Source organism: Misgurnus anguillicaudatus, chromosome 18 (genome assembly GCF_027580225.2).
Source record: "Misgurnus anguillicaudatus chromosome 18, ASM2758022v2, whole genome shotgun sequence".
Taxonomy (NCBI): domain Eukaryota; kingdom Metazoa; phylum Chordata; class Actinopteri; order Cypriniformes; family Cobitidae; genus Misgurnus; species Misgurnus anguillicaudatus.
The window spans coordinates 14995638-15010877 of NC_073354.2; the positions used below are offsets into that span (position 1 = coordinate 14995638).

The 15240-nt window shown below is 37.3% G+C and overlaps 1 protein-coding gene across 1 annotated transcript; it reads left to right on the plus strand.

Moving 5' to 3' along the window:
- Positions 1-679: 679 nt before the first annotated feature.
- On the plus strand, positions 680-13464 carry LOC129429997 (protein LBH). Its single transcript, XM_055187008.2, has 4 exons — positions 680-861; positions 6447-6556; positions 11427-11592; positions 12732-13464. The coding sequence occupies exons 2-4, from the start codon at positions 6470-6472 to the stop codon at positions 12773-12775; spliced, it is 297 nt and encodes a 98-aa protein (XP_055042983.1). The 5' UTR covers positions 680-861; positions 6447-6469; the 3' UTR covers positions 12776-13464.
- Positions 13465-15240: the final 1776 nt, after the last annotated feature.

The window sequence follows — 15240 nt, forward strand, 5'->3', positions numbered from 1 at the left end:
GGATTAGGCCTACCTAAAAAGTTATGCATCTTAGAACTGTTGTTTTATAAAGTTTTAACATTTCCATAACAAATTATTGTTTACGGTTGTATCTGTATTTTTAGAAGTGTAAAGTTCTTACTTCAACTCTGTCTATTATGTGCCGTGTCTGTAGCTGATCTGCCATGTGTTTTATAGCCAATATATTTATAATTGTTCACTGTGGTATAAATTCTTTGTGAGTCTTTCCACTGAGCCACACACTTACACACACCTTTCCTCTGAATATGTGATGCTGAATCATAATATTGATATCTTTTGCTGTGAATAATGGCACACAATGAAAGTTAGCTAACCACCATTCATTCTCATATCTCTGCTTGGAAATAGGACCAACAACACTGTATTAACAATTATATAACATTATATATTTAACAAAGCATGGTTGAGAAAAATCATACCTGAATAATGCATGTGGAAAAGTGAACACATAACAGAAATTTAACATTAGCTATCCAGTTTAACTGGATATTTGCATTAAAACTGATGTATAGTATAAAACTAATATCTGGATATAACAAATGCACAATAATAAATAAAGTACACAAGATTATCATCGTAAACAAGAGAGAAATGCCCCGAAATGCCCCCCCCCGTCCCTTTCTCCCTCTCACACACACGCGAGCGCTCGCGTGCGCACGCAGTCGTGCTCTTGTGACTAGGGTGATTGCGCATGAAATTACAGTCGCGATCTCAGTCGCGCGCTCTCTGAGGTAACAGACTGGGAAAATCTCACTCTGGTCTACTACACTACTTCTATCCACTGGAAAGCGCACCAGTCACGGGCTTCTCAAAGAGGAAGGGTACTTCTGAAGGCTACAGGTACGAGGACTTCACACACAAGCTGTACAAATTCAAGGTGTCAATCATTCATCACATAGCTATATAAACAGTTTGAGAAGTAGGCTAGCCTATGCATGTCTAATACCTATGTTTAAATTTGTACGTTTTTTTGCAACGATAATGTTTTTAATAGTTGTACACGTCACGTTCTAATTCAAGCTTTAAAAGCAGAAATACGTAGAAAAACTTACGCCTTGATGCCATTGAATTGTTACGTAAATTGTCTTTTACACTCATCATTACTTTTACTTATTATTGCTGTATGCATTCAGAATACATTTTTTTGTTATTATAGATGGATATTGCTATCATTCTTATATGATAAACAGTGTAACTCACTTTTATTATTTTATAATTTGTTTCTGTAGCTCAGTTGGTAGAGCTTGGTTGCGCTAGTTACGCAAAGTCCGTTGGTTCGATCCCATGGAAAACACATACAGTGCAATACTGATTACGCAAAACTGCATATACTGTAGCTTGAATGCACATACTGTAGCTTGAATGCACTGTGAGTCATTTTGGATAAGAGGGATTGACAAATGCATAAGTGTGAATGTATATCTTTGCTACATGTTTCACATGCATACATAAAGAAAATGATTTCTTATAATCTTGAGTAATGTGCTAACCCATTTGTTTATTCATTCATCTGTTGTTTTCATCTTTGCATGTGATTATGTATTTTCTTTCTGTGTGTGACTTTGTTTTGTGGTTGGTTTGTAATCAGGCTCTGGTTGTTGTTGGTTATTACAGCCATCTTGTTATTTGACGTGTTGGATTTACTTGTGAGTGGTTTGTTATTGATGTTTAGTTTTGAAATCGTCAGCGAGGTTTTGCAGTTGATTCAAGCCGACTGCGGCTTTAGTCTGTTGAGTACCTTTCATTTGCCTAGATTTGAGTAAGATTTTCCATGCCACCAGGAAAGAGGTGAACTCTTTGCACCCAGTCATATTAAATTATTCAGATACCATCTCTATTTTTCACCCGGAAACAATGAGCCATGCAAAGCGAGATACTTTTAATTGGTGGAAGATTGAAAAATAACTCATATCTTTTCGCTGTAAAAGTAATTACAGGTACACTGGGCATTTTTTTCACAGCATGGGATTTTCTTAAAAAGTGCAGTGACTACAACACCTGCAATATCTATTGGGATTACCCCTCTACAAATATGTTGATGAGCATATTATGAAGTCTTTGTGTGGCGGCCGAGTTTCCACAGTGCTTTGTATGACTATAAATGGCACCGAGCACATGCCCGGCCCTTTGATCCTGCACTTGAGTTCCCTTTTGTCTTTGCCGCTCACTCTCACCAATGCAAAATGCTAACAAAGGTCCGGGCGTCCACAGAGTGAGGTGCATTTGTGCTGGTCACCATCAACATAATAGCCAGCATGAATAATCAGTCCGTTTTTAAACCAACATTAAAGGGAGGGAACATAAACAGCTTTAGTTTCTTTATCTGTCTGCCATTCAGCATCTTTGCGGTACTAATGAATCTAAATGATGCTCCTTTATAAATTTTATTTATTTATTTCTCAAAAACATTCTCGGGGTCAGACTTTGAACTTTGGTGATCTTTGATAACATCATGTGAGATCCCTAGTTGTGGGTCTGTTTTATCAGACACAGACTAACCGTTCTTTGGTCATAATAGTTCATTTCTTTATCGTTTCATTTTTTTGCTAGCCTTTAATCCTTTTTCTTTTATATTACTGCATATTGCAAGGTTCTTTCATCTGCTCACTCACAATTATTCCACTGTTTTCGCCTTGCTTTGATTTATTTGAGTCACCCAGTTCCCAAATGGAAGTGCAATGATAATGGCACTATAATATCCTTTCTACCAAGACCACTGGTTTCTCACATAAACTCATTTTATATGTCACATGTGCGACTTTAGGGCTTTGCTGCTCTCTGTCCTGTCAACACAAGAAACATCACTGTGGTCTCCTCACAGCCTTATCTCAGATCAGCGATGCTTGGATATTGGTTTTATCCATGCAAATGATCAGGTGATAGCATGTCTGTCATCATCAGATCATTTCAAATTATTTTCACCAGATCGGATCAGATCATTCATCATTTGTTAGTGACATAGTCTTATATTGTAGATGGTATGTGATAGCTAGGAGTTTTGCATATATGCATACACATTTGTCCCTTGCAGTATTTTTCATGATATCCTTAATCATTTGACTACTTTTTGTGAAAGAATAACTAGCTTAAACACAATGAAACAAACTGTTTGGCCATGTACCAGGGTAACCCCCACTGTTTTTCCAATGTTTTCAGTTAAACAAACACTGTGTCGTGATTCTCATGGGATTCGTGATTTTCATGGGAAAGGGCCATTTTAGTCACCCGGCCTTCGTCATTCGTACAGGATGGCGTGCATACAGAATGTGCCATGTGGAGGGCTGAGGAACCACCAGGACCATCAGCTGCTCCACATCAGATTTCAGACAGATCATGTGGCAGTTCACATTGATTTTGGGGAAGAATTACATCAAACTCTTTTTACTCAATAGGTAAAGGAGCTGTATATAACATTAGCTGCATTTAGATGGCCAATTGTAATCGGTTTAAATGTTCACATGGCTCCAGACTAACTTTTTTTACTAGGAGCACAGTGGCCCCCAAATTAAAATTTTAGGGGCGCAACCAGAAAATTTAGGGGCACATACCGTAAATCAACATGCTAACCAAATATTCACATTTCCACAGTATTACTAAAAAATACTTTAATGATACATGCACAAACTCTAATGTGCTGTTTTCAAATTCAGTTCACACCACAAAACAGGTCAAATTTACTGGTTGCACATGTGCGACTGGATGTAAAATTCAGTGGCACACTCTTAATTTTTGGTGCCAGTCCGGAGCCCTGGTTCAATCCGAATGAAAATGCTTCATGAACTGTGGTGTAGAAACCTCGATTAGCATAAAAAGAGCCAAACCGATTAATAATCGAATTGGATTGAGAAGGGTGGTTTATATCTTCTGTAATCTGCTCAAAAAGACATGTAAACACTTGATCGGATTGATAACTGAAACTGAGATGCTCTGCGCATGTGCAATGACGTAGAATTGACGTAATGACGTATGACGTGAGCTTGGGTTGTTGGGAAGTTACATAAAGTGACTTGTAATTCTTAAATTTTCCTAATATCCTTCCAACCCTTCCAAAGTGATATGATATGAGCGTTGCTCCTGTCGGTCCATGATTTATACTCGGCCGGTGACTTCTTTTCCGAGAGGCGCAAATTCAAAATATGTGTTGGGAGTGTCATGTGTGTTGCTCGTCATTTCGAAGTGTGTGTTTGTTACGTCATGTTCATCATGCATCTTGTCAAAATACGTGCCTGCTGCACACGCGTCAAAAGGATTTATGATAAAAGATACGCTCACGTTCACAAAATACTCGCAAGGCCTTAACTTAAGAGTAAACTCTGATTACACATAAGATTAAGTAAGTATCTGGCAAACGCGAGTGTCTCTTTTATCATAAACCCTTCGAGGTGTCTGCAGCAGGCTCGGATTTGACATCACGTGTGATGTACATAAGTTAGCATGACGCGCAGAACACATATTTCAAAATGATGAGCCACACACATACATACATGTTGTGATGAGCTTTGCATCATGCACCCTCAAAACCAAAAATGTGTGTGTTCTATCTTGAAACTAACTTGAAAATCTTGCGAAACTATATTTTTGCAATGTGAGCATGTCAAATTATCAAATCTGATTTGAAGCTTGTGCCATACTGTATAAACACACACATCAATCCGATCATCAGTGTTATCAATCCTATCAAAACCATGTAAACGTAGCTATTGACTTCTAGCGGGTTGAACTTAGTACCGCAGTCTAAATTCCAAAAATTGGAAACATTCTTTTCCCTGCCCCCCTCTCAGGTTGCCAGACACAGAAACGCAACTGATGATGGAGAGCATACATTTATCTGCTCATTTTTACATTTGCAATGCAAATTACAAATCATGTGGATTTTTAAAGGCGACATACCATGAAAATCTGACTTCTTCCATGTACTATATAAGTGCTATAATTGGGTCCCCAGTGCTTTTATCAACCTAGAAAATGCGAAAAAGAACAACCTAGTAACTTAGTTTTGGTAAACCATTCTCTGCAAGCATGTGAAAAAATAAGTAATTTAAATTTGGCTTCCCTTGTGATGTCAGAAGGGGATACTGCCCCTTAATCAGCACTATCCAACCACGGCACTGCCATTTAGTACAGAGATCAACTCATTTGCATGTTAAAGGACACACCCAAAATGGCGCATTTTTGCACACACCTACAAAGTGACAATTTTAAGTTGCTATAATAAATTATCTATATGATATTTTAAGCTAAAACTTACACATATGTACTCTAGGGGCACCAAAGATTTATTTGACATCTTAAAAAAGTCTTGTGAAATGACCCCTTTAAAACTCAATCTGTGGCTCACACCCGAGGTCACATTTATGGGCCATTGCGGAATTATTTGAGGAACCATGATATCTGGCAACCGAGCTGTCGAAATATGCTATTGTGTAAATTGGTAATGGACAGAATCACACAGACCAAAACAAAAATAGACATTGCAACATAAAAAAACTGGATACACTGAAAAAAATTATTCATTCAATTTACTCAAATTTTTTAAGGTAAGTGGTTGCAATCAATTTATTTAAGCTACATTTAAACAAAAGTTTTTTTTTGTTTTTTGTTTTTTGTTTAAATGTGGTTTAAATAAATGGATTGCGACCACTTACCTTAAAAAAAATGAGTAAATTGAATGAATATTTTTTTCAGTGTACAGCATTGTTTTTCAGAGAAACAGATAAGTGAACTTATCATGCTTCCTAAATATCTATGAATATATTAGTATTTTTTATTTTATTTATTTTTTAATATGCTGTAGATGCATCTAGATTAGAAAAATAAATATCAGGACAAGGAGGTTATTTTTACAGCAGAATCTAGCAAATTGTAAATCTGTGACAGACAAATATTTGTGTGACTCACTAAAAGAAGCCGATCGTACATGTGCAACATTTGTGTAAATGTAAGCACCCCCATCTGTTTTATTATTTCTTTTTAATTGTTGATTTTGAATGGTCACCAGCTAGATCAAAGATTTCTTGGTTCTACAAACAAAACAGAATATATGACCTGGTTTTTCAAAGTGGCACCAAAATGTCATTACTTGCAACTGAATGCTCAGCACCATTCAGTTTTCATCACCCCGATGAGTTTCACATTGAGAGTGAATCAGACTACAGCTGAGTGCGAAAGTCTTTTTCTTCGAAAATTGTCGAAAAGCTGATTTGAATAGCAAACTTTCCAAAAACCTGCCCTGGTGTGTTGGCGTGGATTGGCTGGAAGCTTTTGGCAGAAGCTTTTCATAGATGAGGAAATGACCCAGCTGTGGTTATCACATGCAGGTGGCTCAAATGAATCAAAACTCAAAAGTCTCTTCCACATTCATAAGCAAATGAATAGATCCAATGCCACTGTCAGAGTGTAAATTCACTTCCTCTTGACTCTTGTAGGTTCAAGTGTGTCACTGGGCAGTATGACGGAGGTGATAAACAGCTGTGAAACGGCAGTGGGAGATTTTAGTGTGACCGGTGCGTCTGAGGAACAGAGCATCTCTTTTCAGGTAAGCATTTTATGATTCATGATATAAATTCGGTACACCTTGGGGTCCTTTGACTTTTTTGAGGCAGTGGCACAAATTCTCTGTAAAGTATTACATACTATGAAGTTATGAAAATTAGCTGGTATCATGAATTGCATATAAATAGCATGTCTTTTGAAAAGTTGTGCTGTACATAAATAAATCCAATTTTCCATGCACATGTTATGCTAGTCCTTTCCTTACATGCATCTTTTCATGTCATTTTATGTATTGGTTTCTCTTTTTTTTTTTAAAGGGGGGGTTCAATGGTATTTCATGCATTCTGACTTATTAACACAGTTATAGAGTTGTTTCCTCATGCTAAACGTAGGCAAAGTGTCAAAAAAGCAGTACAGAGTATTTCTGTGCCGAATGTACTTCCACAGGGTTCGTACAAGTTTCGGAAAGTTCTTTCAATTATAGGTCCAGCTGACGTTTCAGGGTATTCTATATGTATCACTTCTTTATATGGGCACTTCCCCCAGAAAACCCCGCCCACCCGTCAATCAGCGGGAGACGCTAGAACTTGCAAACATCACATCATGCATGCGTCACAGCTTTGTTTAATTTCAAAATTCAACAATGGCATGAAAGAAGAAGTGTGTTTTTGGATGTAAGGAGAAGAAAGTCAACCTTATGGAAACAATGGATATAGTTTATTATCTGGGATAGCAGCGGAGTTTTGCTTGTGTGTTTGATACGCTGGATTTCATTGAAAAGTCCCAACCGGGTCATGAGTTGCATGCGGTAAGACAGACTTCTCTCTTATGTTGGAAATAGGAGCATGCATATTATATAAATGACAGGAACATGTAGTGAATCATAAGTTAACAGTGTTATATAGTGTTGCATGACTCGTACTCGCTCCTCCCGCGGTAGTTACTCCTTCTTCATTTTTTCGTACGTTATCGGAAAGATTCAGTAAAGCTAATCTTTCTTTTATAAATCTGATTAAACTAAAGACTCTTCGGAGATATAAAGGATGTAATACTACTCTAAAGGTACTCCAGATTAACATCAGAAATGCAGAAACAGCGTGTGTTCTGTGAGCTTTAAACCATTGTCGCTTGGGGTTAGTTTTTGTTGAATCATGATTTGATTTGAAAACATCCGTATGCACATTTCACTCACAAATTTGTGTGTATGCATGCTTAATGAATGAGACCCATTGGTGGCAAATCTCATATAAAATTAATAATAAAAAACATATAGGGGTGGTTTCCCAGACAGGGATAAGCTTAAGCCAGGCTTTAGTTTAAGTACAAAATATAACTAGTTTTAACAAACATGCCTTACTAAAATCATTACTGGTGTGCATTTTGAGGCAAAATAAAGGGCACTGATGTATTTTAAGATATGTCAGTCCAAGTTGTTTTCAGTTTGGACATCTCTTACATTTATTTTAGTCTAGGACTAGTCTAATCCCTGTCTGGGAAACCCCCCATAATGTTTTGAGGTCTTGAGGTCAATGGTCCTTTTACTTGGTCTAATTTGTTGAAAAATTTAAAAACCTAAAAATTTCAGCCTGCATTTTTTACTTGTGGAAAGTATCTGATATAAAAGTTTTATTTAAGCTATATGCACATAAACAATTTGATATATTTTTATAAGTCACAGTCATGTACACACAAACAACCAACCCGTCCTCTCTGGTTACCTGATGACTGTGATAGGATGCTGTATACAGGATCTATTTCTGACTTCACCTCCATTATTTCAGCCTGATTAGCTTTCCTTTCATTTTGCCGACATCAGTGCAAAAAGCCAATGTGATGCTTGCCTGTTCATGAAGCCTGGGTGCATTCAGATTCCTCACAGATACACGAGAGAGAGACTGGAAAGGTCATAATCTTTTCAGGAAAAGATCATCATTATCCTTTCTGTATCACAGGATGAGAAGTGGCATTATATAACTGCTGAATGAATCCCGTGTATCAATCTGTCATTCGCTCATGTCGTGTCAGCCAGCAGTGGATTCTTTCAATGTCGTGTATATCAACATGCCAATGCACAATAAGGACGGCCTAAAGCCAGTGCTGCAGAGCTTCGGGCCAGACGATGGGGCTGTCACTTGCCCGCTCTGGTCATAGCTGTATTTATGCTGTCAGTTTGTATGCGCACAGAGCTGCTGTAGAGCATGCAGAGGTGAAAAACAGCGAGGGGACGTACACACATGATGTGTTTCTGCATTCAAAACAGCTATAGACAGAGCAGAGGGGAAAAAAATGCAGAAGGGAAGGTTTGAAAATGTGCCATTTATAGTGGAAGACCCTGGAAAATTGCAAGTTTAACACATTTGAAATTATTGAGTTCTTCGTTCTTAAAGGAATATTCCATTTTCTTAAAAGAAAAATCCAGATCATTTACTTACCACCATGTCATCCAAAATGTTGATGTCTTTCTTTGTTCAGTCGAGAAGAAATTATGTTTTTTGAAGAAAACATTGCAGGATTTTTCTCATTTTGATGGACTTTGGTGGAGCCCAGCATTTGATACTTGACTCAACACTTAACAGTTTGTTTCAACGGAGTTTCAAAGGTCTATAAATGATCCCAAACTTTTCGTCTAGGTCCGGTCCAGCGCAACCTAACGTAAATGCGTAGTGACGTAGGGAGGTCACGTGTTACATATACTGTATAAAACGCAAATTTGCGGACCATTTGCGGACTGACATTAATTAGTATCAGTTGACATACAACAACGTAGGAACGGTCCTCTTTCAACACACTTGTTTACTGGGGCGGAGTTTCGCGTTCGTCCTCTGTGACCTCTTGACGTCATGACGTATTGCGTGGGGTCACGCTGGCGCATCACGACTGGATCTAGACGAAAATTTGTGGTTTAAAACTGGACACTTTTCATTTTTCCTGTCAAAAATGACAATCGTTTCGCTAGATAAGACCCTTATACCTCGTTTGGGATCGTTTATAGTCCTTTGAAAATCCGCTGAAAAAAACTGTTTAGTGTTGAGTTAAGTATTAAATGTTGGGCTCTATTAAAGTCAGGAAAAATCCTTCAATGTTCTCCTCAAAAAACACTACTTCTTCTCGACTGAACAAAGAAAGACATCAACATCCCGGATGACATGGCGGTGAGTAAATTATCTGGATTTTTCTTTTAAGAAAATGGAATATTCCTTTAAAAGGCTTGTCAGGTATTTGAAGAGCTCAGATGCAAAAGACAAAAGATTAAAAAGTATTTAAATATGGCAAGTTCAATACCACTAAACATTCAGCAAAACATGGACAGATAAAAAAAAAACATTTTTCTTAAACCCTTCACATCTTCTTCACTGTTGATGTTCTTAAACGATTCATGGCTCATGATCACACACATACAGACACACGCACTTAAGACACTCTTGTTCCTACTTTACTGCAATTCGGGAGCAATATCATACACAACGTGAGTCATATCCCACTCTCATGAACTCTAAACAAGGCTGTGCCATGGCAGTAGGAATCAGGCATGGCGTGAGGTGAATGCCAAACATCTCATTAATAGAGATCCATCAAGCAGCTCTTGATACAACCGCTGGGTGAACATGCTTGAGAGAGCTTTTTATAAATATATATTTACTCCTTTTAGAAATCATTGCCTAGGAAACCAGCACTGTTTGCATATAACGGGAATGCATAAAGTATTTCCAGGTAGATTTTAGTATTGAAGTATTTGAAATTTAAGTTTAGATTAAACCTGAGTGTCTCATTACATTCACGTTCTAGTACAAAAAAGTTTTTGTCCTGTCTTAAAATTATGCCTTAAAGGAAAACACCACCGTTTTTCAATATTTTACTATGTTCTTAACTCAACTTAGATGAATTAATACATACCTATCATTTTTTAATGCATGCACGTAATCTTTGTAAAGCGCTTCTTGAATTTGTTAGCATTTAGCCTAGCCCCATTTATTCTTATGGCTCCAAACAAGTTTTATTTTGTGCCACCATACTTACTTGTGTAACTTCTCATGTGACAGTCTTTAAATAAGGAATATAAGTGTTTGGTGGCTTCTAAATTCATCCCTGTCTGGATCCCAAGGAATGAATGGGGCCAGGCCAAACGCTAACACATTCACGAAACGCTGTACAAAGATTAAAAGTACACGCCTTGAAAAAAGATAGGTATGTATTAATTTGTCTAAGTTGACGTAAGAACATAGTAAAATATTGAAAACGGTGGTGTTTTCCTTTAAAAATATAAGTTGACTTAAACATTTTTTTAGTTTACTAATATTTTTTTGTTAAATTAACTCAAAATTTCAATGCAGCATGAACACTAAAATGTTTAGGTTGAAATAACGATTCTTTTTTTACATTGTAACCCTGCTGAAAAACATGATTTTAACTGCTGTTCCATAAGAAAAATCACAAATGACACCTCTTTAATCTCAGTTATTTCTTCTAGACATCAATAAGATTAAATGGAGAGAAAATGTAAATGTTTGCCTCTTGTGTCTCAGATATTTCTTCTGAGAAAAAGATCCAGAAGTCTCCATTAGAGTTTCAGATGAGATCTCAACATTGTCACAAACTGAGCTTAGATTTGCAAATGCCGCATTCCAAAGTCATTATTATTAAAGATATCAATACGAAATGAAACATTTCTAGTTACTTTGTAACTAAAGTGTGCATATTAGTACTTCACATGTACATATTGGTATCAAATGTATAGGCCTACATATCTTTGCCTAAATAGTACATATTGGAATGTTTTTTAACTGTATCGCTTGTACCATTTTGAGTGCAGGCATGGCATAAATGTATTGCTAAAAATAAACACTTCAAATAAACTATTTCATTTTTTTTAAACTATTCCAAGTTACATAAATATTTTGGTTCCCATGTGACAGATCTTTCCAGATTCCCATGAGCGGTTCCCTAAGCTTTCCAAACGTCTGCCGTCTATCGTGGTGGAGCCCACTGAGAGTGGGGAGGTGGAAAGCGGTGAACTGCGTTGGCCACCGGATGATCTGAGCCCAACGGATGATCCAAGAGCCAAACAGGCCCAGGATGCAAGTAAGCTCCATCGCACTGGACACACTAAACATCCAAAATGTTAACAAATACAAACAACAAGATATGATGTCATGCTTTTTGTTAGACTAATACATTATATGTAAATGTTATCATGCATTCAAACTATATTGTTTCCTCACAACACTGTAAAACGTACATACTTATACTGTCTTATTCTTTCAGAGGTTGGCAATTTTGAACTTAGATAAACTTTTTACTTTGCATGTGTAAATGAAAGCAAGGCAAAATAAAGTCTAGTGTGGCTGTAACTACATTGTTGTTCTTCAGATGATTTGTGGATCACCAAGTCCTTTTAAAAAAAGAGTGCATTGTGCTAGCAACCCCAAGGTCATGAGTTTGATTTTCAGGGAACACACAAACTGCACTGAAAAAATGATTAATTGAATTTAATAAAAATTTTTAAGGTAAGTGGTTGCAATCAATTGATTTAAGCTACATTTAAACAAAAAAGATTAGTAAAGTAAAATAAAATATAAAACTTTTGTTTAAATGTAGCTTAAATAAATTGATTGCAACCACTTACCTTAAAAAAATTGATTAAATTCAATGAATCATTTTTTTCAGTGTGATCAAATGTACAGTAAAAGTGTTGGCCCCCTTCCTGATTTTTTTTTTTTTGCATGGTTGTCACACTTTCGTGTTTTTAAGTTTAGATCATGAAACAAATGTATATATTAATCAAAGATAACCCAAGTAAACACAACATGCAGTTTTTAAATAAATGTTTCTTATTATAAAGGGAAAACAAAATCCAAACACATAGCCCGTTTTTTTATGTGTCCTGAGTGACAAAGTGAAGTAGACCAAAAGAACCTTAAAAGCTACACATCATGTTGAGATCCAAAGAAATTTTGGAACAAATGAGAAAGAAAGTAACTGAGATCTCTCAGTCTGGAAAAGCTTATAAAGCCATTTCTAAAGCTTTGGGACTCCAGCGAACCACAGTGAGAGCCATTATCCACAAATTGTTTTCCCTTCATAATAAAAACCCTTCATTTAAAAACTGCATGTTGTGTTTACTTGTGTGCCTTAAGACACAATCTGGCAAATGCATAAAAAAATGCATAAAGAAAACTATAAAATATGAAGGTGATGATTTATATGCTTTGTATTTTCAGGCGAGAAGCCCACAGATGAGGTTGGTAGGGGGACAGCAAACTAATGGGCAAAGGTTGGCGCTGATCCAGCCAGTCACTGTGAATGTCTTCATTATGGACAGGAGTGAACGGGAGACTCCACCAGTTAGGTCTGCCTATCATCCACACTAGAGCCGCCCACCTGTTGACCTCCACTCCACTAGGTGGAGCCGAGGCCCAAGAGACTGTCTTAACTGAACTAGCTCACGTGCCAAACTCTAGTGGTAGTCAGCTGCTGTGATCGAGTTGTAAATGATCATAACATCGTAATCCATGACGCCCATTTTAACGCATCATCCGTATGCCTGAAAAAATTATAGATTGGCATCAACTTATGTATTTATTTGCACTGACCAAAGTCTTTCATTTCTTCCTATCAGAAGTACATCGCTTCGTGATATTAATTTGATGTATTATATCTATATCAAGCACACGTCATGTGAATATCAAGTAATACAATTAACTACAGTGCTGTGGAAATGGCTTCTATCCCATGTACAGTAGATATATTTTTCAGTGTGTCTTCACAATCATACATTTTGCTTTATCAAACAGTAATAGAGGGTCTTTTTATAACAAGCTTACTTTCACATTTGCATAATTTCTCTGTTTAGCACATCGCTGGGTGATGCTTATATGTGATTGTATATGAGAACTGCTGTAAATGTATAGCCTTGTAGTTATATTCATGATTTCAATTACATCACTGTTTGTACGTCTGGACTCTCATTATTTAACCCCGTCATATGTAACTTTTACCTTTCCAAAGCTTAGCAATGAGTTTGTTTATTTTATCCCAAAGGCAGATGCATCTCTACGCATTTATTATTACACAACTTGTTGGCATGCTTGATTCTGATTGGCCAGTTGCGAAATTTGCAAGTTTGTTATTTCCAGATAACAACCAGTTTAAACTAATAACACACGGTAACCCGGATGCAACAAATCATTTTGACAGGTACAGTTTAATATTACACCAAAATTAAATATAAATATGTCTTTTAACAACATACACTCACCTAAAGGATTATAAGGAACACCATACTAATACTGTGTTTGACCCCTCTTTCGCCTTCAGAACTGCCTTAATTTTAGGTGGCATTAATTCAACAAGGTGCTGAAAGCATTCTTTAGAAATGTTGGCCCATATTGATAGGATAGCATCTTGTAGGTGATGGAGATTTGTGGGATGCACATCCAGGGCACGAAGCTCCTGTTCCACCACATCCCAAAGATGCTCTATTGGGGTGAGATCTGGTGACTGTGGGGGCGATGTTAATACAGTGACCTCATTGTCATGTTCAAGAAACCAATTTGAAATGATTCGAGCTTTGTGACATGGTGCATTATCCCGCTGGAAGTAGCCAGAGGATAGGTACATGGTGGTCATTAAGGGATGGACATGGTCAGAAACAATGCTAAGGTAGGCCATGGCATTTAAACGATGCCCAATTGGCACTAAGGGGCCTAAAGTGTGCCAAGAAAACATCCCCCACACCATTACACCACCACCACCAGCTTGCACAGTGGTAACAAGGCATGATGGATCCATGTTCTCATTCTGTTTACGACAAATTCTGACTTTACTATTTGAATGTCTCAACGGACATCGAGTCTTCAACTGTCCAATTTTGCTGAGCTCGTGCAAATTGTAGCCTCTTTTTCCTATTTGTAGTGGGGATGAGTGGTACCCTGTGGGGTCTTCTGCTGTTGTAGCCCATCCACCTCAAGGTTGTGCGTGTTGTGGCTTCACAAATGCTTTGCTGCATACCTCGGTTGTAACTAGTAGTTATTTCAGTCAAAGTTGCCCTTCTATTAGCTTGAATCAGTCGGCCCATTCTCCTCTGACCTCTAGCATCAACAAGGCATTTTCGCCCACAGGACTGCCGCTTACTGGATGTTTTTCCCTTTTCACACCATTGTTTGAAAATCCCAGTAACTGAGCAGATTGTGAAATACTCAGACCGGCCCGTCTGGCACCAACAACCATGCCACGCTCAAAATTGCTTAAATCACCTTTCTTTCCCATTCAGACATTCAGTTTGAAGTTCAGGAGATTGTCTTGACCAGGACCACACCTCTAAATGCATTAAAGCAACTGCCATGTGTTTGGTTGATTAGAAAATTCCATTAATGAGAAATTGAACAGGTGTTCCTAATAATCCTTTAGGCGAGTGTATATAACATTATATTTACAAATGATTAAACCAAATAGTGTGTTTGTGACATCTTTGTCTTATCTCTTAAAACTTAAAGTAAATTGGTTTTCCTCATGGAAGGTCTGCATTTGTTAAAAATTAGCTAATAAAATATTTCAAAATAATATGTAATGTTTCTTACCTTACTTATGAGGTAAATACCCATGTACAGGCAGTCGGTTGTTATCGCAAAATAAGCCCCTTCTGATCATACTGTCTGAGATTATTTCTGCGATAGCAACCGACTGCCTGTACATTATCCCTTACATAACGTCTTCCGGCTCTGCCAGTCA

Excerpts from the sequence above, each read along its gene's own strand:
- LOC129429997 (XM_055187008.2), top strand. The coding sequence starts at position 6,470 with ATGACGGAGGTGATAAACAGCTGTGAAACGGCAGTGGGAGATTTTAGT. Across the intron at positions 6,557-11,426 it reads AACAGAGCATCTCTTTTCAG|ATCTTTCCAGATTCCCATGA; the intron begins GTAAGCATTTTA and ends CCCATGTGACAG. Across the intron at positions 11,593-12,731 it reads CAAACAGGCCCAGGATGCAA|GCGAGAAGCCCACAGATGAG; the intron begins GTAAGCTCCATC and ends TTGTATTTTCAG.